The sequence below is a fragment of the Phragmites australis genome, chromosome 3, assembly GCF_958298935.1.
Source record: "Phragmites australis chromosome 3, lpPhrAust1.1, whole genome shotgun sequence".
Classification (NCBI taxonomy): domain Eukaryota; kingdom Viridiplantae; phylum Streptophyta; class Magnoliopsida; order Poales; family Poaceae; genus Phragmites; species Phragmites australis.
In genome coordinates, this window is record NC_084923.1 from 34,486,861 (window position 1) to 34,512,300 (window position 25,440).

The following is a 25,440-nucleotide window of genomic DNA, read 5'->3' on the forward strand; positions in this document are numbered from 1 at the left end:
TAATAAATCGGTTGTGACCAGGTACACCGCACGCCGGCATTCGAGTGCCAGGGCGCCAAATCCTGGAGCGGTGAAGGGTCACGTGCACGGTCTCGAGCTGGTCTCCCTCGGATTCCAGTTCCTGCATGCATGGCGCACTTCGATGAGGGACACGGGCAAAAGGCGCGCGTCGTCACGTCGTCACCTGACAAGCTCACAGACAAAAGTCGCAGTCACGGGGCGCAAGCGCGTGGAACGTAGCACGGCTATAATCTCACTGTCATTAGTCGTACAGGTACATTACATGAGTACATGACAACACATATTCATGCACACTACAAACACGTATAAATACAGGCACAGCCTAATCATCACCACGGGGGATTGATCGACACGACGCTTGGCATACATACATACTACATACATTGTCCACAGGCAAAGACTACTAATACTAGAAGATCACAAACATAGGTAGCAAATTATCACATGGACGCTATACATAAATACGTACGCGCACGCGTAGGGTGTAGGCGTATCTGATAGCCTGACCCGGTAGCTAGTAGGTACGCCCGTCTCATCATCTCCGATGGATCAGTATTCGTCAACAGTTCAGGGGCACTTGGGCCTCTTCCTGGGGCCGGCGGTGAGCATGTCGCGGTAGCAGGGGCACTCGTTGCCGCCGCGCGCCCCCGTCGGCACGCAGTTGCACTCCTCGCAGCACATCCCGCAGGACCTCATGCACGCGCCCCGCGCCTGGGCGCTCGCCCGTCCGCATCGCACGCTGCACTTGCCCGCGCAGAACCCTGCGCCGTCACGCGGTAGGATAAGCACGCAGCATGATCGATCCATAGGCGCGCGCCGACCTGCCGGCGGCCGCGCAGAAATCAGTCGAACAATCACAACGACAGTACGCACCTGAAGCGGCATCGCAGGCCTGGAGCCACCAAGTGGCTGCGACGAGCAGCAGCAGCAGAAGCACGGCCGCCTGCTGCCGAGCGCAGCGCGAGGACCTGATCATCTCCTCTCGCGACTGAAGCGAAGCGGGAGTTCTAGTGAGCTTGGGTGGGAGTGAGTGAACTGCAACTAGCACAGGTCCGGGCTCCTTTGTACTCGAACCGGCCGGCCGGGCCAGGAAGCCTCTGGAGAGCCGGTGACACCGCACGTGGACCCGCTGTGATGTCCTGCACTGCGCTGCTGCAAACGTTAATGCCTGCCGAGGACGACAAAGCCTTTGTGGGCCGAGCAATGTAACGGCACTGCAGCAAGCAGTATTTAGTAGTGGTAGGGACGAGGGGCTGTAGTGCTACATGTCGCATTTCTGGCCGCGCTGCACCTTACTCCACTAGTCCCTGGGACCCCCGGGCATGGACATCCGTGAATCCGTGATGCCTCCGGCCGCGCGCGCAGTGCAGAGGCGGGATTGGCGCGCGGGGGCGGTCACGTCCGCGGCGCACGGCGCGTGTGTCGATGGCCCTGGTCCATGCAGATACTACACCGGCAGCCCGCGCGCCGGTCCCGGCCTCCCGGGTCGGTCGTGAACTCGTGATTGTGTGTCCCGGCAGGCTGGTGTTATGTACGTATTCAATCGATAGTTCTGGAAGGTTCAAGAAGAAGCAAGGAAGGTCCAGGAGATAGCAAGAAGACAGACTGAGTTCAAAGTTTAGAGACAAGACAGTTCAGATACAAGCAAGACTCCACGCTACACACCCCTTTCTTACATGTATTCGCTAGCAGGATAAGGCTGGGATGTCTTCTTGGGCCTGGTCGATCTCGAGGTGTGGTTGGTCCCTCACATGTCATGTTGCTCGTATAAACTGCATACGCAGGTTGAGCAGATGCAAGAGTATTGAAAAGAAGAGTGTTTGGTTTGTTGTATCTGTTTGGATAGTCTGAGCTGAGTTTCTATTTACTTGAGTGAATCTGACATCGTATGAGCGGATATAAGAGTTGAGATTGTGATTGGTTACTTGCATGAAAATAATTTTGTAACATTGACAAGCGAGTCTACCTGCATGAACGGGTGCAGGTTGTTGCATCCGCCCAGCCAGGCTATGAAGGAAAGTTCAAATCGAGCTTCCCTCCCGGGCCAGGCTATGGGCGTACTTGCACCCGCCCATACAGGCTGGAACAATACATACAAGCAACCAAATATACATCTCTCTGAGATTATACGCATCCACCGTGCCAAAATCTGTACGTGTGGGCAACTAATCACGCCCTTGGTGCCCAGTTTGGGCTCGTCTTTCTGGACTTCAGGTAGTTTCTGGGCCTTCACCTGGAATGGGCTTGTAACATCCCTCTCTCCTGAAACTTTTTTATATCTTTTAATATTTGCAAAATTACAAGGTCGTTTCAAAAAATTACAATAATAGACTATCGTCGCTCATTCATCGGCCAATAGCAAGGTCTCGTCCCATAAATGGGCGACACCTTATGGGGCCCATAGGTCAGGGAATAAAAAATGTGGCACGACCACGTGTCGCCCGTTCACCAGACGACACCTTGATCGGGCGGTATCTTTATCTCGCCTACTGATCGGGTGACAACAATATGTCATCCAACGAACGGGCGACACCTTGCTGTGGCCGATTTTTTTTTGAACCGATCGAATTTAATTTTATATACGACAAAATAGGCATTTGTGCGGCGCAATTTTTATGTTTTCAATTCATCGAGTGGCATTAGATATTTGTGCGATATTTTGGATACCTAGATTTGACGGAAATGAAAAGTTGAACACGATGATTTTAATAGAAACAACGATATACACGGACAGTGGCATGTACAGTACACTATCATTCTAACCTAAACAAGTACCACGCCTAAACCTAGCATGCCTTAGGGAATGTAAACAAGAAGATTATAGCATCTGGCCTACTGAGTGGAATGTTGGTACTTTCTCTTCCTCGCCACTCCCGGTCCTACCTGGTGTGCCCTCTCGCGCTTCCTCTCTCTCTCCGCCTGACAGGCCTTCGCCATCATGCGGTTACGCTCCTCCCTCATCTTCTGTTGCTCTTCCTAAATGTGCTTGTGCGTAGCCTCCATCCTCTCGTCGGCTTCCATCCCATGGAAGTGTGTCCAAGCTGTGTGATGCTCAGTGTGAAGGAGGAACACATCCTCTTGCGATTGCTCAGTATCCAGCTACTGTAATAAGTCACATAGTGGTGGCGGAGACCGCAACAGAGACAAAAATGTTCAGTTGTAATGTGTAGTTGCATTTGGAGTAGTTTGGCCAGAAGTGATTACCTGGTGACGGGTGGCAACATTGGTGCTTCCCTGAGGTGGATCATACTCGTAGTTCGTAGTTGTGGCTCATGAAGAACCTCCTTTTGTAGGTGTCAGAGGACTTCATCACCCTACAAAGATCTCCGCACTAGCACATGAGCACTTTGACCCCATCAGTCGTAGTATCTAGCATGTATTTCTTAGGGAAATGATCAGAGGCTATTTTCATCGGAGTTGTGGAGATTAAGGCTATTGGTTTGGTTCTATATGTGGCTAGGAGATCATCTATTTATAGTGCAATTTTGTGTTGGTGCATGAACTAAGTCCACGAAAATCGCTTGCGAAAGTAGCTGATTCTGCAGTAAGGTGTGGTTATATTAACTGAAAGGCTACTTCTAAAAGACCTACTTCTGAAAAGGTTATTTTTGAAAAAACCCACATCTAAAATGGCTACTTCTGAAAAACCTACTTCTAAAAAGCATAAAGAAAGTAGCATCATATTGACATTAACATAGTACCATAACATTAATAATAATATAACACCATGAAACTAAAAATAACATAGTAGCATATAGGTTATGTCCCCTCTTGGGGACAACCCCTGGTCGCATCCGCCCTTGGGACCCTACACCTCTGCGCTCTCACCTGCTGATCTGAGTACGTGAGCAGGTTCGGCGGAACGATTGCCTGCACAGGTCGTCCAACGGACGATGGAGTGACGTAGTCGTCTTGAGAGGGTTGTGTCCCCATAAGTGACGTGCCAGGTAGCTGCGACGCACTGAGCTCATCACTCTGTCCGAAGATATAGGAGTACCCAGGGACCTGACTACCATCCCTGGTGAGCAACTCCATGTAGCTACTCTACGCCTCTACGTCCCCGAGATCGTCGATATCTGTACATAGAACAACGAAGAAACATGTTAGCACTATTAAAGCGTGACATACGTGCGATTTGGTTATTCATGAAGCGAGTGTCGTACCTGAGCTAGGGACGTGAGAACTCGAAGGACCTAGGATCGCGAAGGAAGGCAACGTGAACCCGTTACCGGCTTAGAAGTGGGCACCAGCACCGGTGAATGCTAGCCTCGACGTTGTGACATCGTCACGAGGTCACCGGTGCCAGAGAAAGAATGGCTAAGCCAGGCGCCACTGTAGTGCGGGTCACTGGCCCGGAGAAGGACTGCCTCATCGAGGTGCCGCCATAGTAGGGGTTAGAACTTAGGGTAGAAGACGGCCTCGACAGCCGTGCGATGAAGGTTGGACACACTAGTGGGTGCGACAGCTCGGTGAATGTGGCCAAAGGGCATGTCGGGAGAGGAGCCGACGCTTGTGGTCCCATCGCAACATCTGAGGATGACCTACAGCCGAGTGCCCTGAAGACCTTATTCACCTGCCGGATAATTCGATCTAAAACCATGTTGACCTCGGCCCTGGGGACCACGAGGCCACTGTCGATCCGCACCTTGGTCGCTCATGCCTCGACCTCAATCTGGTGTAGTATGTTCCTTTGCAAAGAAAATTTTATTTCATTACATAAGTTTTTGGTACCACAAGTGTAGTAATTGAGGAGTAGCGTAGTGCTCTACGTACCTCAAGCGAATGTGCCTGGTCCCTATGCTTGGGGTACTGTCGTGAACGTTCGGCTCGTGTCGCGGAAGCATGGTCAGTGTGTACGTGACCTAGATCCATGTCCGAGGCATGAACCAGGACAGGTGCTCTGCGTACGCCTCCTCAGAGTGCGGCTGATCCTCATCCACAACGTCCTCAACAGCTTCGTTCCATCTCTCAACCAACGTGTGCACATGAGAAGTAAACATGCTCATGCTATGAGCCCCCTTGCGCGTCAACCTGAAAAAACATAAGCACATGAAAAATATGCACTAGTGTCTCCAATGAAAAGGTAATTACAACATTACGCACATGCGTATGTTGCTAGGAACTGTCCTAGTAAGCGAGAGCGGGAACGCTTGTAACTTCTCAAACTACCGTATCACGCGATACGGAGAGTACTCCTCGACGTAGATGCTGCAAACGAGGTCACGTCGCGTGAACCAGTACTCCTAGTCCCGTAAGTATAGCACCGAAAGTCCAAGCAGAGCTTGTTGAAGTACCTACTCCTCTGTGTATGGCCTCCAGCAGACGTCGTTCACTGTCAGCTCATCGAACTGGTGAATGAAGTTTCGGTATGCGCGGTGTGTCTCCACACTAGACCAAGTCGGTTGTTGAACCAAACTAAGTTAGAGAAAAAAAGAAAGTAATGAACAAATATATGTAAAGTTCATAGGTCTTACCCTACGTCTGCACCACAATGAGCCTATGGTTGGGTTGTCGACGCTGTCAGCAGGGTATTGGTACGTGTTGTGGTCCACAAGGGACCTACCGATGGTGAAGCGCTCTGTGGGACCTCCATCGGGTTGGTGTCTGCAACCTCTCTCACATAGGGGATCATGCTCCTCGAGATCGTGTTGCTGTGGGTCTCGTTGAAAATGGTCCACCCGAACAACCACATGAGGTACGCCTCCAAGTGATGGGAGATGTCTTCGTTGCCTGCCAGTAGGTGGATGTTGTCCGCTTTTCACAGAACAAAAAATTACAAATATGTTTATTGGTTAGTAACGTAAAGGATATATTAAAATAGTACAAGACGGATGTACCACAAACTGAACAAGAAAGGCATTCTTAGGGACGTGCTTCTCGAACCCTGGAAAAGCCCTGAATAGGGCTAGGCCGTCCCTGGAAAAGTACAATGATGTGCACACGAATAACCATCATAGCATGAATTACAACAATAATTGAACTCAATGAGTCGACGAAGCAGACGGTTGACGAGCACGAGGATGTCACCCATCTGCAGCTGAGCTGGAAGGATCTGTTTCCATGAGGTTGACACTTGGAACACGAATGGTGCATTTTTTTATAAGTGTGCCTTGTTCTATTGCCCTTGCTGCACCATTTCACACGACGGCTGGCTTCTGCTTCTTCCATGTCATTACAGAGCTTCGTAGCTTCTGCTTCATCTTATAGGGATCAGAGATAAACACACAATCGGGTCTAGGTTCATTCGTGAAAGAACCATAAATCCCGAAATCATAGACCTTATGGTTCCATGTGTTGAACAGAGCTTCCTTCTTGAAGTAGTCGGAGACGTACCTCTGAGTCCTCATCCCCGTCACAGCACACACATCAATCACTTGTGAGCATAGCTTATGCAACAACATCAGCTTGTAGCAGATGCAAACGCACCTATCATTGAAAATGGTGCACCTTTTAATAACTCTCTCACGCTTGCCCTCCCCCCTTCTTCCTTTGTCCCTACATAGAACTTCGTATTTTTGCTATACAGTTCCTATGATCTTCACCTGGTGCATCTTTGCCTTCTACATCTTGTCTTCTATGTACTTAGTTATCTTCGTCCTATAAATCAGATGAGCATTATTTAGCGTCATATGCGCTATTGCATAGCGCTCCCTGAAATACTTACATGCCCCTTAAAGTATGAGCTCTACAATCAATACAAGCGGCAACCCCCTCACACCTTTCATCACTCAGTTGTAAACATCTACTAAATTTGCAGTCATAATACCATACCTAGCCCCGTTTGTGTCGTAGAGCATAGCTCACTTCTCCTTCGGCTCATTCTCAATCCACTCGCTAAATGACTAGGTAGATGAACCGATCCTCCATGTTATGCCAACTTTATTGTTTGTGGGTAGGGACTCAAGAGGTACTGGTTCGTCCTCCGATCCTCTCACGAGCCTCCCTACACACTCATGTATCTGCTTCTTTGTCATCTCATCCAGTGTCTTTCAAAGAGCATCAAACTTCCGTTGCTGGTTCTGACCGCACATCCTCTTGAATATGTTCATGATGTTCTTGTTCTTGAATTGGCGTAAGAAGTTTGCACCCAAATGTCTCATGCACCACCTACTTTGCAGATCTGGCCACACAGGTCCCATCACGCCATCGTCCGCTTCATTTTGTAGATCCTGAATTACCGCGAGCATCCTAGCATGTCAGTCATATATAAGGCACACAAGTATCCAACACTTTTGTACATAGGTCTGAATATAGCCTTGCCTATTGACTGAAACACGGACGGTACTACCCCTTCCGAACCATATAATATTTCACTATCCGTATAAAAAATCATAAACTACCACTGATCCAACATACATATTAACCATCGACAAAAACCTTAACATTATTACGACTGAACATACAAATTTATGTAAAACTACATCTACAATAATGCAAAATTCATTAAAATATGACCCAACAAGTAATCTATACTGCCTTAAGTCTTCACGTCATATGTACTCACATTTAATTTCTCCTAACCTCTTGATGCTACTTAGAAGGTGAGGATTTCGAGGATATCCCAGTCGATGGAGCTGAGTTCTAGGAGAAAGAAGATTATCGTAGTGTTTTCTTTAAGACCTATGGGTACTTTGGTAATGAATCTTATCGTTATGTAATGATATTATTATATTATTACTTATGAAGTCACCGTATGTATGAAAATTTAATCCTAACATATATATGAAATACATCTAATTTGTTCTTTGAAAATCAGGTGTGATATTGCCTCATCTATTCTGGCAAATCAGGTACTGCACAAACCTCAACATGGTTGATTCCCAGCAGGCAAGGTTCATGCCCGTGCAACACCTGAAAGGGAGCCGTTCCCAACGCCAAGTGTTTGCTTCTATTGTACCAAAATTCGGCTAGGGGCAGCCACTTTACCAGCCTTCCCAGGCACGAGTGAACCAAGAATCGCAAGTACCCTTTCAAACACTGGTTCACTCTCTCCGTCTGCCCGTCTGTTTGAGGTGGTAGGCCGAGCTCAGGTTAAGCTTGGTGTCTGTCAAATGAAAGAGCTCCTTCCATAGCACACTTGTAGACACACGTCCCGATCCGAGATGATTGTGTGGTAGTCCATGCAATTTAAAAATATTGCTCATGAAAGCCATTACAATAGAGAAGGCAGTATAGGGATGACTGGGTGGTACAAAATGTGCGTACCGGGAGAATTTGTCAATCACTACAAGGATACAGTTGTAGCCACTGGATTTCGGCAACCCTTTAACAAAGTGCAGGGAGATTATTTGCCATGCATGCGTGGGAAACGGCAAAGGCTGCAATAGTCCTGGATAGCTCACGCATTCGATCTTAGGTCATCTCCAGCAGTTATCTTAAATTTTCATCCTCTAAAACACTATTATAGTATCCCCTATCACTATTACAGCATCACTTATTTTTTTATCTCCAGCAGCTACCCTATTATCTACCTTCTACTCCTCTTTTTCTCTCTCCGAGCCCGCTGTCAGCCTCTGCGAACAGTACTGCTACAGCACAGACATTGTTTCCTCCCTTCGGGCAGTCTCTTTTAGCACTGTTGCTACAGTAGTGGCGCACTGACACTGTACCACTGTATACCGACTCTGCTGGAGTTATTACAGTACCACAAAAGTACTGTAGCAATCGGATCTTAAAAATGCCGATTCTGCTGGAGATGATCTTAGCTCGCTGACGGACAGAACAAGAAGCAACAAACTCCTTCACCTCCTTCTTCATACCTAGCCACTTGAACAGTCGTTTGACTCTCCAATAGGTTACCTGAAAGCTTGAGTGCCTAGCCACCACACTGTCACGCAAAGCTTCTAAAATGTGGCGTTGTAATCCAGCATTAACACCAACCCAAACTCTGTTTTGATAGTAAATCACTCCATTTTTTAGAGAAAACTTGTAAAACTCACCCTTGAGCGCCAAGGCAGTCAACAATTGCTTGGATTTTGGGTGCTCTTCATATCCTTTCACTACATCAAACCAATTGGGAGTAGCTGCTGCTGCAGCTAACACCGCCAGACAAGCATGTTGGGTGCGTCTAGATAGGGCGTTAGCAGCTCGATTTTCTGCCCCTTTTTTATACTGAATGCGATAGCGTAATCCCAACAGCTTCGTGAGAGCCTTCTGTTGCCATGTTGTTGTCTGTCGTTGATCATCGAGATGCACCAAACTGCACTGATCTGTACGTATGATGAACTCTTCATGCTACAGATAAGAATGCTAATGCTCAGTGGCGATGAGAATTGCGAGGTGTTCCTACTCGTAAGTCGATAGCCCTCAGTTTCTTGGCCCCAATGACTTGTTCAAATAAGCCACTGGATGTTCATTTTGCAATAGCACAACATCAATCCCATGCTCACAAGCATCCGTCTCTACAATGAATAGTTTGGAGAAATAAGGCAACACCAAAACAAGGGCACTGATGAGAGCATTCTTCAATGTCTGAAAGGCCTCCTCTATTTCTGAATTCCAGACGAACACTGTATTCTTCCATGTCAGTTCAGTCAATGGCCGGCTCAGAGCTTCAAAGTTATGCAGAAACCTTCGATAGTACCCTGCGAGCCCAAGGAAACTTCACAATCCCGAATTGTGGCAATGTTCTTATCAGCCATTTTGACTCCTTTGGCACTAATTTCATGCCCCAAGTACTGCAAACGTGGCTGAGCAAAGGCAAATTTGGATCTTTTGATCATGAACTGATGTAGTCGCAACAGCTCAAAAACTTGCTTGAGCAACTCAACATGCTCCTCTAGCTTGGCTCTATAGATTAAAATATCGTCAACAAACGCGAGCACGCCCTTGCGCAGGACCGGAGCCAACACTGTGTTCAGCACTCCCTAAAATATGCCTGGAGCACCCATCAATCCGTAGGCCATGGCTCGAAATTCCAAGTGCACGTGGTGTGTTTGGAAGGCGGTCTTGTACTAATCCTAAGGATCCATGCGGATTTGATGATAACCGCACAAAAATCCAGCGTTGTGAACCAACGCGCGTCCGCCAACTCGTCTAACAGCTCATATATGATGGGTAATGGGTATTTGCTTTTGGTCGTCATGGTGTTAAGATGTCGATAATCGACATAGAACCATCAGCTTTCGTCCTTCTTCATAAGGAGCACTGGAGAAGAGAACAAACTAGAACATGGACGAATAACTCCCGAAGCCAACATCTCCACCACCTTCTTCTCAATTTTTTCCTTTTGCGTAGGATTGTAGTGATAGGGACTCAAACTGACAGGCCGAGAACCGGGTAACAAGGGAATTTTGTGATCAAAAGACCACGCTGGAGGTATCCCCTTGGGTTCAGAGAAAAGGTCCTGGTACTGATCAATCAATGTCTGAATGATAATTTGGATAGGCTCCTTACTAATGTCTTGTATCACATATAACTGAATGATATGATCCAAAGACTGACGCCGAGCCATCCCCTTCAACTGAATTGATGTGATCAATTTGCACTGCAATTGAGTTGGTCTGATCCCTTGCAATCTGATCACCCTGCTTGCATAATCGAACTGCATCCACTTATCTGCCCAATTCACATTCATGGGGTTGTGCAACTTAAGCCAGTCCATCCCTAACGCCGCATCATAACACTTCAGAGGAATAACTCTTAGGGTAGTAAAGAAAACTTTCCCTTGACAGCACCATTCACAATCTACAATTTCCTTGTCACTGATGAACACTCCCCCATTTGCTACCTTGACTCTGACGATTTGATCCATAGGAGTGACTCCAGTCAACTACTTAGTCAGCTCCATGCTGATGAAGCTACTAGAACAGCCCGAACCCACCAGGAACATCACCTCTCGGTGCTGAATTATGCCCCGCAACCTTATTGTCTAGCAGTTTTAGTTCTATACACCGCTTGTTTCGATACCGACATTAATTCGTTAATATGAGAACTCCCATCCACTTCAGAATTCATCACCCCACTCAGCACAGCTGAAGTCAACATGGCCAGGATTTCTTCCACCACATAGAGGGGAATGGTAGTGGTACACTTGTGAGTTTTGCCCCATTTTTCGCCAAAGATGATGAGGACATCACTATTTCGGATGCAAGCACAACAAGTAATCCTCCCGTTGCTACACCTACACCATTGCAAGGTCCTATGACATGAGCTCGTGCAGTCAATTAAATTATAAGGTGAGCTCATTCCTCTTTGTTCACATCTATACTTATGAGGATGTGATTCTTCTAAATAAATCATGTGATATTTTGTTATTTAGAAATATGAGAGAAAATATCTTAGTATGTTGGCACACTTTAGATAGGTGCCAAGTTCAGTCGGCCACCTCTACACCAACTTGGTGCAAATCACAAAGGGTGCCACCACCTTTTCGAGGCCACAACACTACCTAGACGCCACTCTTTCACATTCAAGATAAGTAAGAGTTCAAGTCGACCACAACTCAGTGTTACAATTTGATTCGGATTCAATAGACAGCCGTGTAACAATTGGATCATATCACTTTTATGTGGAGTCCTATGGAAGTATTTAAATACAGTCTAGAAAGGATACAAGATAATCTTTCCAATGGATCCAGCCATACTAGGAGATTCGCTTTGTGCACGCCGTAATCGCACGAGAGAGGTGTGGCGTCACCCTCTCTATATAGTTAGCCATAGACACTTGAACAATTTTGGACTTTTCTTAGATTATTTTGCCATTCTAGTTTTGCCACTTGTATGGTTTGAGAAATCCCAACTTTATGATTTTCGCAATTCCAATTCTAGAATAAATCTTCTATTCACTTGATTGTGTTCTTGATACGCGTCTAGGAGAAAGTCTTCTTGGTGAGATCAGCAACGTTCGACACGGCTGATAACACAGAGTAGTCATGTAGTGGTTGTGAAGGCCACGTTTCTCATCAGCAGAGGTAGCACAATCCCTTGACCTTGATATAGGCGCGAAGGGCTTCCAAGCGATTGTCATTGTTCGCCGCTCTAGAGCCTTCCACACCCCTCGCCTTCTGGTGGCAACATATGCATCGTTCATCTCGGTGGGGGTTAATTAATTTTTTGTCACTCTAGCGGATGACACACTCCCAAAAGCCACCCTCTCGAGCTGATGTACCAAAAATGCCATCTGGGCCCCACGAAAACATTCTCGTTTGCCACTTTGAGCTCTTTTCCTACTCAACATGGCATTTTTTATTTACTTTTGTATTTACTGACATGGAAGCGAAGTGGAAATGACCTTTATGCCCTCAGTCACTCTAGCTCGCCGACGCCTTCGACATCCTCACACACGGCAGAGGAGGCACGGGGAAGTAGCCGACGACGACGGCGCACATGGGCGGCCCCAAGAAGAATTGCGGCGGTGTGTCATCGACCACAGTCAAGTGGCGGCAACGACGTCCGCGGGGTCGAGCGGCGATGGCACAGGCAGCCCAGAAATGAGGGGTGATGATGCAGGTGGCCCCGAGATCCACTACATTAGGTCTTTGTCCACCGGCAATACCCCAGCGAACAGCCCAGACGGGAACCTAAGGCCCCCACACAGCACGACCGCGAACACCTTGGTGGCCATCTCACTGTCGAACGGCAGTGCCACCTCGGTGGCTTCTCGGTTGCAATGGTGAAGACATGGGAGCAGGGCTCACCCTCCTGCCCTCGTGCAGTTCCTCTTCATTTCCTCGCCCTCCTCGACCACGGTGGTGCTGTTGGCGAAGGTGGCAGTAGCAACTCGATGCACTTGGTGGCCGTCGTGTACATGACCACTCAGCGCTCCACACATCCACCTTCTCCCCGTACACGCCCGTCGAGGAGGATGTTGTCTGGCTTGACATCCCGGTGGATGACACCGCGGCAGTGGCAGTGCACAAGCGCGCCGGTGAGCTACGCGATGACGTGGGCTGCGTCAGGCTCCGGGACAAGCGCGCCACAGCGAAGACGGTGGGGGCGTCAGCGGATCGAACGGGATGGGGATGTGGCCACCGACGCAGAGAGAGATGTGAGGGAGAAATGAGAGAGGGGGTAGAGTGGTCATTTCCACTTTGCTTCCACGTCGACAGATGCAAAAAAAATGCCACGTGGCACAGGAAAAGAGCTCAAAGTGGTTGACAGGAATATTTTTGTGGGGCCCAGATGACATTTTAGCATAGCGGCTCGAGAGGGTGACTTTTGCGAGTGTTCCATCCTCTAGAGTGGCAAAAAATTAATTAGCCCTCTCGGTGGAGCAGGCAAAAGCAGCGCAGCTAGCCGCGGCACACTTTGGCTTCCACGAGATGCTTCAGAGCGTAGCCAATCTATCACCATTGCCCTTCCACCACTGGTTCCTGTAGCACAACAAGAGCTCGAGCAGTATCTATATCCTTGGGTAGTTGAATCAACACAACAGAATGAATTTCCTCATGAAGGCCATCGATGAATTGTGCGGTAAAGAACACATGATCCATCGTGGCACTGGAGTTATGCACAATAATTTCCTGCATTAACTGATCAAATTTCTCCATATAATATGCAGTTGTGCCTACTTGATTCATGTTAAACAATTGCATAATAACCAACTAATATGCCCCTGATATGGGGTTGGGTGTCTCGATATTTCGATGAGAAACACTAGTAAGTTTGGTGGAGATGACTTTGACGATCCAGCTACACTCGTACAATGACGAAGTGCCTTGGCATGCTAGACCAACTCTTGGAGGTTACTAACCTTTTCGTAGGCACGATAAGCCTGAACACGAAGTTATTATCCTTGCAAGCAACCTAAGAACAAGCAAGAATAATTGAAGGCAATCCAAAATTGTGAATCCAAATGGAAAATGATGTATTGATAAAGGTGGAGTTCTACAAAGTAGCAACTAGGTGGTCGCAAGACACATGTAGAGACAATGGTGTTTGGCACTAGGCGAAAACAATGCTTCAACAAAACTCGACTAATTCCGGCTATACTTGGCCTCTATTTATGGGCTTGTAAGCCTGCTAGACGCTAGCTAACAAACTAAGGAAACAAATTCAGACTCTAACTCTATCTATTACAATGTCGACTCATTTTGAGGTTTTTGAGTCGCTCACGAGGAATCTGTTGATGGGGTTGGATCCATTGGAAAGATCATGACGTAATCTTTCCAACCTGTGGCTAAACACTCCCATTTGACTCCACATGATAGAGATATCTTCCTTTTGTTGCACGACTATTTGCTGAATCCGAGTAGACTTTGGAGTCCGAGTAGTAATTGCATTGGAACCAGACTAGCTTGTTCCTACTCAGGATCTGACCTCCCACTGTAGGAGAACAAGTAGGAACTAGACTTGAAGTCCGACAAGTTCTCAACAAGCTACAACAAGCTCCCGATAAGCTCCCGACAAGCTCTGATAATCCTCGACAAGGGTTTGACACGAGCTATCTTCTCCCATATCTCTGAGTAGCAAGACATCACAATAATTATTTAGTAGCAGTCCTTCCTCATAAGTATGGTTATGAACATAGAGAAATGAACTCACCTCATATTTAATTGACGTGCACGAGCTCATGTCATAGGACCTTACAATGGCGCAACAACAACCGATTTTAGATGATTACTTGTAGTGCACTTATCCGTAGCAGTGGTGTCCTCATCATCCTCCCCTTATTGAATTTAAGTCATCATCGATGGTAACTCATCTACCTCTCCTAAATATGGCTTTAAATCTGTAACATTAAACGTGGGACTAACCCCAAAATATGTAGACAACTCAAGCTTGTATGTATTATCATTAATCTTCTCAACAACTTTAAAATGACCATCAGCTCGAGGCATCAATTTAGATTTTTCTCAAATCAGGGAATTTATCCTTTCTCAAATACAACCAAACAAGATCATCTGGTTCAAAAGTTACATGCTTCCTTCCCTGATCGCCGGCAAGTTTATACCTAACATTCATGCGCTCTATATTCTCCTTAGTTGTCTCATGCATTTTTAAGATTAATTCAGCACATTGATTTGCATCATAATTTACCTTCTCTGAAGATGTAATAGCTAATAATTCAATTGGAGCACAAGGTAGAAAACCATAAACAATATGAAAATGGCACAACTTTGTAGTAGAATGCAGCGAACGATTATAAGCAAACTAAATATGAGGTAAACATTCTTCCCACATTTTCAAATTCTTTTTTAACACAGCCCTAAGTATTGTAGATAAAGTTCTATTAACAATTTTAGTTTGTCCATCAGATTGGGGATAACAAGTAGTAGAAAATAACAGCTTAGTCCCCAATTTTGTCCATAAGGTTCTCCAAAGTGACTAAGGAATTTAGCATCACGATATGAAACTATAGTATTGGGCACACCAGGCAAGCGAATAATTTCACAAAAGAATAAATCAGCAACATTTGTAGCATCATCGCTTTTATGATATGGAATAAAATGTGCCATCTTAGAAAATTGATCCACAACCACAAAGATATTATCCCTCCCCTTCTTGGTTCTAGGCAATCATAAAATAAAGTACATCGATATATCTTCCCAATGAGTAGTAGGAACAGGGATAGGCATATATAAACCATACGAATTAAGTCGTGACTTAGCTTTTTGACATGTAGTGTAGTGAGTAACTAATCGCTCGACGTATTGCCTCATCTTCGGCCAGAAGAAGGGGTCAGCAAGTATATCCTCCATCTTCTTGACACTGAAGTGTCCCATCAGCGCACCACCATGTGCATCATGTAACAACAAAAGACAAACAGAGCTATCTGGGATGCATAGCTCGTTAGCACGAAACACAAATCCTTTAATGATGAAGAACTTATTTCAGGTCCTTCCATCTTTACAATTTAGCAAGATATTATTGAAATAAGCATCATGAGCATGTTGATCTTTAATCGTTTCAAGTCCAAAAACCTTGAAGTCAAGTTGTGAAAGCATGGTATATCAACGAGACAAAACATCAGTGATAATATTTTCTTTACCCTTTTGTGTTTGATGACATAGAGAAAAGACTCAATGAATTCAACCCACTTAGCATGTCTACAGTTTAGTTTGCTTTGACTTCTAATATGCTTCAAAGACTTGTAATATGGATCATAATGTATGACAAATTATTTAGGCCAAAGATAATGTTGCTATGTCTCCAAAGCTTGAACTAAAGCATATGATTCCTTATCATAAGTCGAATAGTTCAAACTTGGCCCACTTAATTTCTCGTTGATATAGGCTACTGGTTTGCCTTCTTGCAATAAAACACCATCAAGTCTGCATCATGATCAGTGTCATTGTGCTATAATGCTCAAATACATGTCTGCATCATCGGCGTGGATGTGTTCTGCATCATGATCAGTGCTGTGACCTTATTCTTTATTCGCAGCAAAACTATTTACTAAATTGTACTCATCGTCTGCATGAATAATCATCACTGATTTACTTGGACATGCACCCCCTCAACATGTGATCGAAACCTAGGTAGTGATAGCATTGTGTTTCCTTTGACTTCTCAGTGGAAGTAATAGAGGATGAAAAACTATTGGCTGGTGCTGCGTGATGAGTAATGTTGGCCTGATCTTCCGATAGGTAGCGATAAGTCGGTGGGTGGAGAACTCAACGTTGATGATCCAAAGGCTTCGACCTGAACAGATCGTCTCCCTTGCAATCACTACACCACAGCTCCGTTGGTTATCAACCGTGTCGCGCGGTTGACCTCGCCAATCCCTGCAAGCGTACCGAGAACACAAGCAAGAACGTAGAAGATGTAATCTAAAATATTGCGAGTAGAATTCAAGCACTCGAAGTTGGGGTTCCACAAACACTTGCGGCGGCCTAGTCGGTCCAGAACAAGAGCGAAAATCTCACAACTGTGTGTAGATCAATATCTAAGCAAAACCCAACCCTAATTACGGTGGAGGCTATTGTATATAAAAGACTAATTAGGTTGACTCAGAAAGAATTTGAATATGGGACCAGTCCCGTTAGAAAGCTTATCTCCTTAGCTTTCCAACCATATGTAGAACGTCAAAAACGGAGTCCGTATGCGTCCTGGGCGACGATTTTAGTGCAGGCTGGTCCTGGACTCCGAAACGGACTCGAACTTGATTAGACCTCCACCTTGGCTTGGGCGCCCTTGCTGTTCTTCTCCCGTGTTCCTAAGTAATAATACATCACAATTATTCAGTAGCATCCCATCCTTATCAAAATATAAAGGAACACTAAGGAACGAGCTCACCTCATGATTTAGTTGACGTGCACGAGCTCGTGTCAATGGACCTATTGTTGGAGGAATACTCGGTGTGTGTATCCGAAAGAGTGATGTCCTCATCATCCTCCCCTTCTTGAATTAGAGTCGTCCTCGATGCAATGTCATCTTCTTCTCCCAAGTAAGGCTTTAAATCTGAAATGTTAACTGTGGGGCTAACCCCATAATCTGCAGGCAACTCAAACTTATATGCATTATCATTGATCTTTTCCACAATTTTAAAAGGAAAATCAGCTCGAGGCAGTAATTTAGACTTTCTCAAATCAGGAAACCTATCTTTGCGCAAATGTAACCACACAAGATCACCAATTTCAAAAGTAATATGTTTCCGACCTTGGCTACCATAAGTTCTATACTTCTTATTCATCTTTTCAATATTTTCCTTAGTCAACTCATGCATTTTCAGAATCAAATCAGCACGTGTCTTAGCATCAAAATTCAATTTCTCGGATGTTGGTAAAGGAAGTAAATCAATAGGGGCACGGGGGTTAAAACCATACACTACCTGAAACGGACTTACCTTGGTGGTGGAGTGAACTGATCTGTTATAAGCGAACTCAATATGGGGTAGACACTCTTCCCACATCCTCAAATTTTTCTTCAAAATAGCCCGCAATATGGTGGATAATGTGCGGTTCACAACCTCCGTTTGTCCGTCGGTTTGAGGGTGACATGTCGTCGAAAACAGCAGCTTTGTCCCAAGTTTATCCCAAAGTGTCCTCCAAAAGTGGCTCAAAAATTTTGCATCACGATCCGAAACAATGGTGTTAGGCACTCCATGCAAGCGAATGATTTCCCTGAAAAATAAATCAGCTATATTTGTAGCATCATCGCTCTTGTGACAAGGTATAAAATGTGCCATTTTTGAAAAACGATCCACAACGACAAATATACTATCTCTCCCCCTCTTGGTCCTAGACAATCCTAAAACAAAATCCATAGAAATATTCTCCCAAGACACAATAGGAACAGGAAGAGGCATATAAAGTCCGTGTGGGTTCAAGCGAGACTTAGCTTTATTGCAAGTAGTGCAGCGTGCCACGTAGTGCTCGACGTCGTGCCTCATCTTAGGCCAAAAGAAGTGAGCAGTCAGTACATCCTCGGTCTTCTTCACTCCAAAATGTCCCATCAAACCACCTCCATGCGCTTCCTGCAAGAACAATAGGCGAATAGAGCTAGCTGGGATGCATAGCCTATTAGCACGGTATAGTAATCCATCATTCAGCACATATTTATTCCAAGTTCTTTCTTCTTTACAATGTTCAAAAGCATCTTTAAAGTCCAAATCAGTAGCATATAATCCTTTAATTTTTTCTAAACCAAAAATCTTATGATCGAGTTGGGACAGCATGGTATAACGTCTAGATAACGCATCTGCAATGACATTGTCTTTACCTTTCTTGTGTTTAATGATATAAGGAAATGACTCTATAAATTCAACCCATTTAGCATGACGTTTGTTCAGTTTGGCTTGGCTTCTAATATGTTTCAAAGCTTCATGATCAGAATGAATAATGAACTCCTTGGGCCAAAGATAATGTTGCCATGTTTCTAAAACTCGCACTAAAGCATACAACTCCTTATCATAAGTCGAATAATTCAAAGATGGCTCATTCAATTTCTCACTAAAATAAGCAACGGGTTTACCTCCTTGTAGTAGCACTCCTCCAATTCCAATGCCGCTAGCATCACATTCTAACTCAAAAGTCTTACCAAAGTCCGGAAGTTGGAGTAAAGGTGCATGCATAAGCTTCTCTTTCAGCGTATTAAAAGCTTGTTCTTGTGCTGGCCCCCATTGGAACGGAACACCCTTCTTTATCAACTCATTGAGTGGGGCAGCAATGGTGCTGAAATCTCTCACAAAACACCGATAGAACCCTGCAAGACCATGAAAGCTTCTCACCTGTGTGATAGTCCCAGGGGTCGGCCAGCTCTTGATGGCTTCAATTTTAGCTTCATCCACTTCAATTCCCTGTGGAGTAACAACATAGCCAAGAAAATCAACTCTATTCGTGCAAAAGGTGCACTTGTCAAGGTTAGCAAACAAACGTGCCTCTCTCAAAGTAGTAAAAACAGCACGTAGATGATCAATGTGTTCTTCATGTGACTTGCTATAGATCAAAATATCATCAAAGTACACCACCACAAATCTTCCTATGAAAGCACGTAAAACCTCATTCATCAATCTCATGAAAGTGCTAGGTGCATTAGTTAAACCAAAAGGTATTACTAACCACTCATATAGACCGAACTTAGTTTTGAAAGCAGTTTTCCATTCATCTCCCAATTTCATTCTTATTTAGTGGTAACCACTACGCAAGTCAATCTTCGTGAAAATAATAGAACCACTCAACTCATCAAACATGTCGTCTAGCCTAGGAATAGGGTGACGATACCTTATTGTGATATTATTAATGGCTCTACAATTAACACACATGTGCCATGCACCATCTTTCTTAGGAACCAAAAGAACAGGAACAACACAAGGACTAAGGCTCTCTCGTACGTACCCACAGTCCAAAAGGTCTTGGACTTGTCGCTGAATTTCCTTAGTCTCCTCCGGATTGGTCCTATATGCAGCGCGGTTTGGCAAAGTCGCTCCCGGGATCAAATCTATTTGGTGCTCTATCTCTCTCAATGGTGGCAACCCCGGGGGTATCTCAGCTGGAAAGACATCCTTATACTCCTGCAAAAGGTTAGTGACAGCAGCAGGCAAAGAGCTAGGTATATCATCAATTGAAAATAAAACCTCTTTGCATACCAAAGCATAGCATAAAGTATCATTATCTTGAATTTCAGCAAGGTCAGATTTAGTAGCAAGCATAACACCACCCTTTAAATTAATGCCTTCGGACCTAGGTGTGTTCTTCTCTTTCTTAGGTGGGAAAACAGATTGAGCTACTTGCTGATTTTCAGATTCCAAAACACGTTCTTTCTTTTCTTTTTCAGCTAGCGCTTTATCACATTGCACAATTTCAGCAGGTGTCAAAGGAAGCAAAGAGATTTTCTTTCCCTTGTGCATGAGAGAGTATTTATTACTTCTACCATGGTGTGTAGCATCGGTATCAAATTCCCAAGGATGGCCTAACAAAAGTGAACATGCTTGCATAGGCACTACATCAAAATCAGCAAAGTCATGGTAGCAACCAATAGAAAAATGTACTCTCGCAAATTGTGTTACCTTAACCTTACCACTGTTATTGAACCACTGAATGTAGTATGGATGAGGATGTGCACATGTTGGCAAGGAAAGATTCTTCACAAGATCGGAGCTCAAGAGGTTGTTGGTTATGGTACGAACACGTGCATCTTTGACAATGAGGAATGTCTGAAACAGATTATGGTGTTGTAGCTGCTCTGCTTGCCCCATTTGAGAACTCAAAACTCGCTTCACAATAAAGGTGCGTGCTGCATAACTCTCTGTGGCAGCGGTACCACTAATCTCCTCCCCCTCACTATCCATATCATGATCGGCTGCAAGATTAGCTTCAAATGCATATTCTTCCTCGACATCATTATGACTAACATATCCACCATCTGCTGTTGCGGAGTATGCTCGCTGGCTTGGGCAATCCTTCATGACGTGGACAATACCTTGGCAGCGACGACACACAATGCCCGTTGTATGACCCGTGGTAGCTGCACCTGAAGAAGAGCGTGGCATTGGATCCTGCGAAACAGTAGATTTAATCACCTCACGTGATGGTTGTGGTGCTCTTGCTGAACGCGCCCGAGTGTTGGAGGAGGGGGCAGCAGATCGTGTAGAAGTAGAAGGGAATGTTATTGCTTGTCCCGGTGGTACTCGTGAAGTAGATGTACTCCCAAAATTGTTCCGCAATTTCTGCACCTGTTGTCGACCCTGTAGTTCTTTTTCTGCCAAGATAGCAAAATGGAACAACCTATTGGTAGTATTGTAATCTTTATAATCAACAAGGTCCTGAATTTCACGTCTCAACCCGGAGTAAAAATGAATCATGGTATCCTCATCATCCTCTTGTATACTACAACGAAGCATAGCAATTTGAAGCTCTTGATAGTAATCATGCACATATTTAGAATCTTGATTTAAGCGCTGCAATTTCTTTTTCAATTCACGTGTATAATCAGGAGGAATAAATCTATTGCGCATGGCACGCTTTAGTCTAGGCCATGATTCAGGTTCTAAGCCACTAGAAACTAAACCATTCCACCAAATAATAGCATAATTCGTGAACTCACAAGTGGCTAGTCTAACTCTATGCATTTCAGGAACCATATGAGAACTATACTTTTGATCAACCGTCATTTTCCAATTCAAATAAGCATTAGCATCATATGCACCATCAAAAGGAGGCATTGAAAACTTAATCTTAGAATAAGGATCATCGCGACCATTGCGATTAACATTATTACCTCCATTACCTTGACGACGTTGTTGTTGGTCACGACGTAATTGTTCAGCACGAGGACGTTGCTCAGCACGCGCATCTTGCCCAACAAAAACCTCACCATCTTCTTGGTCACCATTATTAGTATCATCATCATCATCATCATGTGAATGGTCATCATCCTGTGGTGGCTGTCGCAACTCAAGGTCGTTGACTCACGTGACGAGGTTAGCAATGCTTATTCTAATGTCTGTCAAAAGTCTAGTATGATCCTGCAAGGCTTTGTTGAGTTCTTCCTTGGACACACAATCCTTAAAATCCGACGGAGAGCCATCACCTGACATGGTTAGTAGAAAATAAAGGACAACACAATATTATCCCTATCAACTACTAGGTTGTGGAAGGTGTAATCACACACACTCAAGCGTCTTACCACGCTCTTACAAATGTTCTTACTAACACAGCAAGGAGGAACAACCGGTGACGAGTCTAGAAGCGTGTCACGTCCCAAATTTCATAATCACATAATTAAGCATAATTATGCTTCTTAAGCATTATGTTTAATTTTGTGTAATTTTGTTTTATAACTCTAGCGCAATTTGTTTCATGTCAATCGGATGAGAGAATCGAATTCGGGAGCGAAAAGAATGAATTTTGCAGTCAAAGCAGACTTTTTCCTTAGCATGTGGGACCCACCAGCTGGCCGGCCCCACACCTCACTCTCTCTCCCTCACTCGGCTGCCAACTCCACAGCAGCCCCACCTCACTCCCGTACCTCTCCCGTGCAAGCAAAGGAGCAGCTCCCTCTCTCACTCTCTCAAGCCCCTCTCCCTTTCTCCCTCAAATCCGCGCTCTAGGAGCCGAATCAAGGTATGCATGTGGTACCATTGCGATCACAAGCTCACAAGCATTCCATTCCTCCAATTTGTTTGCTCATTCCCGAAGGATTTGAGCCGATTTGGATGTCTTTTGGTGTTAGGGTTGAAAAGTGAAGAACGTCGGAATTCTTCGATTTCCCACCGTTTTCTTCATCACCCGGCGGCCACTAACCTTCACAAGTGTTGTGGGTAAGTCTCTTATGCTCCCCATAGCAGGAATTCATGATTCGATTGGTCGATTTTGCAAAAGAGTGAAATTCATGAGTTTTTGTGAGTTTAACCCTAAATTGAGGAATTGGATGAATTTGAGTTAGGAATGGAGTTTCTAAGTTGTTAAATGAGTTCTAGAACCCTTGAACTAGCTCAAACATGTTCCCTTTTGGTTTGGAGAAGATTGCAATTCGTTCCGGGCATTTTTTTTTCCCTCAAAACAGCCCAGTTCTGGAGCTTCCCCGGAGTATCCGGCCTTCCCCGGAGTCTCCGGTGAGCTCCAGCCGAAAATAACAGAGAGGGTGCTGCCGGAGAGTCTCCCAGAGTCTCCGGTACCCCAGAGTATCCGGCCTTCACCGGAGTATCCGGGTGCACTGTTCATCAGTCTCTGCTGAAATTTGTAAAATTCATAATTAATTCATACGAACTCCAAAAATCATGAAACCAATTTTTTTGGTTTCATAATAAACTAATCTATCTATTAAAAATATCCCCAGCCATTAAATGTCGAATTAAATTTTTGAGGCTAATTAATTAGGCTTAAGCTTCATTAATTCACTATTAATTCTTTACAAGTCCAAAATGGATGAAACTAATTTTGCTAGTCTTCTTATGACCTGTTCTAGCTAGGAAAAATATTTCCCTACATTTTAAAGTATATTTTCATGACATTTCATCATTTGCACCTTGTGGCTTAGATTGTTGCATTTCATTTATGCTTATCATTGCACACGTTATGTTTCTTAGAACACGCCGATCCATCGATCACGGAGACAGAGGTCGATCTCGAGGCGCTGCACCTTTGTGAACCAGTGCATCAAGGCAAGCAACCTATTATGTTTGCATATTGCACCCATTTAATCGAATTGAATGAAGTCTAAAATTGATAAAATTATGCTTGTGTATGTTTGCATGTTTAGTGAGTTATTGTTGGGTATAAATGGGTAGATCCTATGTTGAATTGCATATCCTATACCTTGATATGTTGTTTATCCATACCCTTGTCGCCTTGAATATGTTGCTGTCTAGATTACAAATTAATCGAAATGCTTAGCAATGCATAGGTCTTTCGGTAGAAGTCGAGCGGTGAATGGTTTCATCGTTCGTGAGCATAGGCATTATTTACTTTTGTTATGATCACAATGTTGGAGATTGGTTGGTGATGGTTGTATGAGTGGTGAGTATGAGACGAGATGTGGGCGGTGCTAGGATGGTGTTTTGTCCTGCCCGGATGTGGAGTTCCCCTGGGTAGGCCGGTAGAGGAAGACCGGACACCGTAGACTGCTTGCATCGTTTAAGGCCGATCGTCGGGGTAGTTGGCTTTAGCACTTACCTTACTCAGCACATGCCGATCTAATGGTAAGGCGAGCCGAATACCTTCGCAGCTGTGACCTTGTGGGCGTGGACATCGACGGTGTGAGCGGGCGGGCTTGTAAGCGGTACTAGTTTGCTCCTGGAGTAGTTCTAGTATCGCCGCGCCGAGCGATGCATGCCCCACACGGTTGGGGCTGGTTGGGAAAGGTTGACACGGGTACACCTTGTGTGCACTTTAGCGGGTGGCACAAGCCGTATGGTCCCCGAGTCGTGTGGGTCCAGGAGTATCCCCCTGCAGGGTGTATAAACAGTTTGAACTACCGCGCTCTTGGTCATGAGCATGCTATTGTTTCATTTGCATCCGGTCGTAGAGTTTCGATTGTGGTTGTGGTTGGTTATGCGGGAGATGGACGAGTTGGTTCTTGGTTACATATATACTCATGTTGGTCCTAGTTTTATGTTTATGTTGGTTACAATTACCTTTATGTTCAGTTGGTATATGCAGGGTAGAATCATGTTGTTGGTTAAGTTAGTTGCTCACACATAGATGTCTAGATTGCTTACCGCTTATGTTTAACATAACCATGTGGTTTTATCCTTGCTAATGGCTCAATGCATAATCCTTGGAGTCGAGCTATGTTTATGTGCTCTATATGGTTTAAGTCTTGCGAGTACCCTTCGTACTCATGCCTGCGTTTCAGGTGCTGCTGTTGAGGAAGAGGCGGTGTTTGGCTACTTTGTGTCTGCCGATCAGGGTGGCGGGCAGGAGTAGCACATTCTACTCCGAATTCGGTGCTCTTGGTATGGAGCCTAAGGGCATGTGGCTCCATATCCTTTTGTTGTATAGTTTATTTTCTTCAGCTGCGTAGTCTCTTTTGTTAGTTAGGAGTTGAGGGGTTTTGTCTCCTCCTAGCTCGCTTTTGTTGTAAATTATTGAAATCAGTTGCATGCTTAATATTTGTAATATAAATATCTGTTACTTGCTCTTTATTAAGCTATGTTGTGATGCACTATGTTGGAGGCATGTGTTCCGATCCTTGGGCACATGTGTTCTGATCCTTGGGCACAAAACACGTGCCGGGACTGCCGGAATGGTATTCGGGTTAATCGTTGAGGTTGGATTATGAATAATGATCCGCCTAATGATTAATTTGAATACTGTTTGGACGGGTCCCCACAAAGCGTGGGATGATTGCAAGAGTGAACCTGTTCGGATCAAAGGAGGTGGAGCTTGGAAGGCACAATATGGTAGCAAGGATTAGCAATAACTGTAATCAGAAGAGCAAAGCTAAATAAGTGTCCAAAGTATGAATCACATTTGCTGGTCTATCACGTGTCCCTAGTCCTAGCACAACAGCTGAAACAAAGCTAAAAAGGATGATCAGAGAAAGACACAGCAAATAGCACAATGATCTGGGTGTTCTCTATGTGCTCATCTTTTTT

At 44.9% G+C, this 25,440-nt stretch overlaps 1 protein-coding gene across 1 annotated transcript; it reads right to left on the reverse strand.

Moving 5' to 3' along the window:
* Positions 1–230: 230 nt before the first annotated feature.
* On the reverse strand, positions 231–1,207 carry LOC133911151 (peamaclein-like). Its single transcript, XM_062353351.1, has 2 exons — positions 895–1,207; positions 231–782 (listed from the first exon to the last, which is right to left on the reverse strand). The coding sequence occupies exons 1-2, from the start codon at positions 995–997 to the stop codon at positions 589–591; spliced, it is 297 nt and encodes a 98-aa protein (XP_062209335.1). The 5' UTR covers positions 998–1,207; the 3' UTR covers positions 231–588.
* Positions 1,208–25,440: the final 24,233 nt, after the last annotated feature.

Bases quoted from the DNA above. Each gene is read 5' to 3' on its own strand.
- LOC133911151 (XM_062353351.1), bottom strand. From the start codon at position 997: ATGATCAGGTCCTCGCGCTGCGCTCGGCAGCAGGCGGCCGTGCTTCTG. The intron at 783-894 runs GTGCGTACTGTC...GTGACGGCGCAG, and splicing joins GGCCTGCGATGCCGCTTCAG to GGTTCTGCGCGGGCAAGTGC.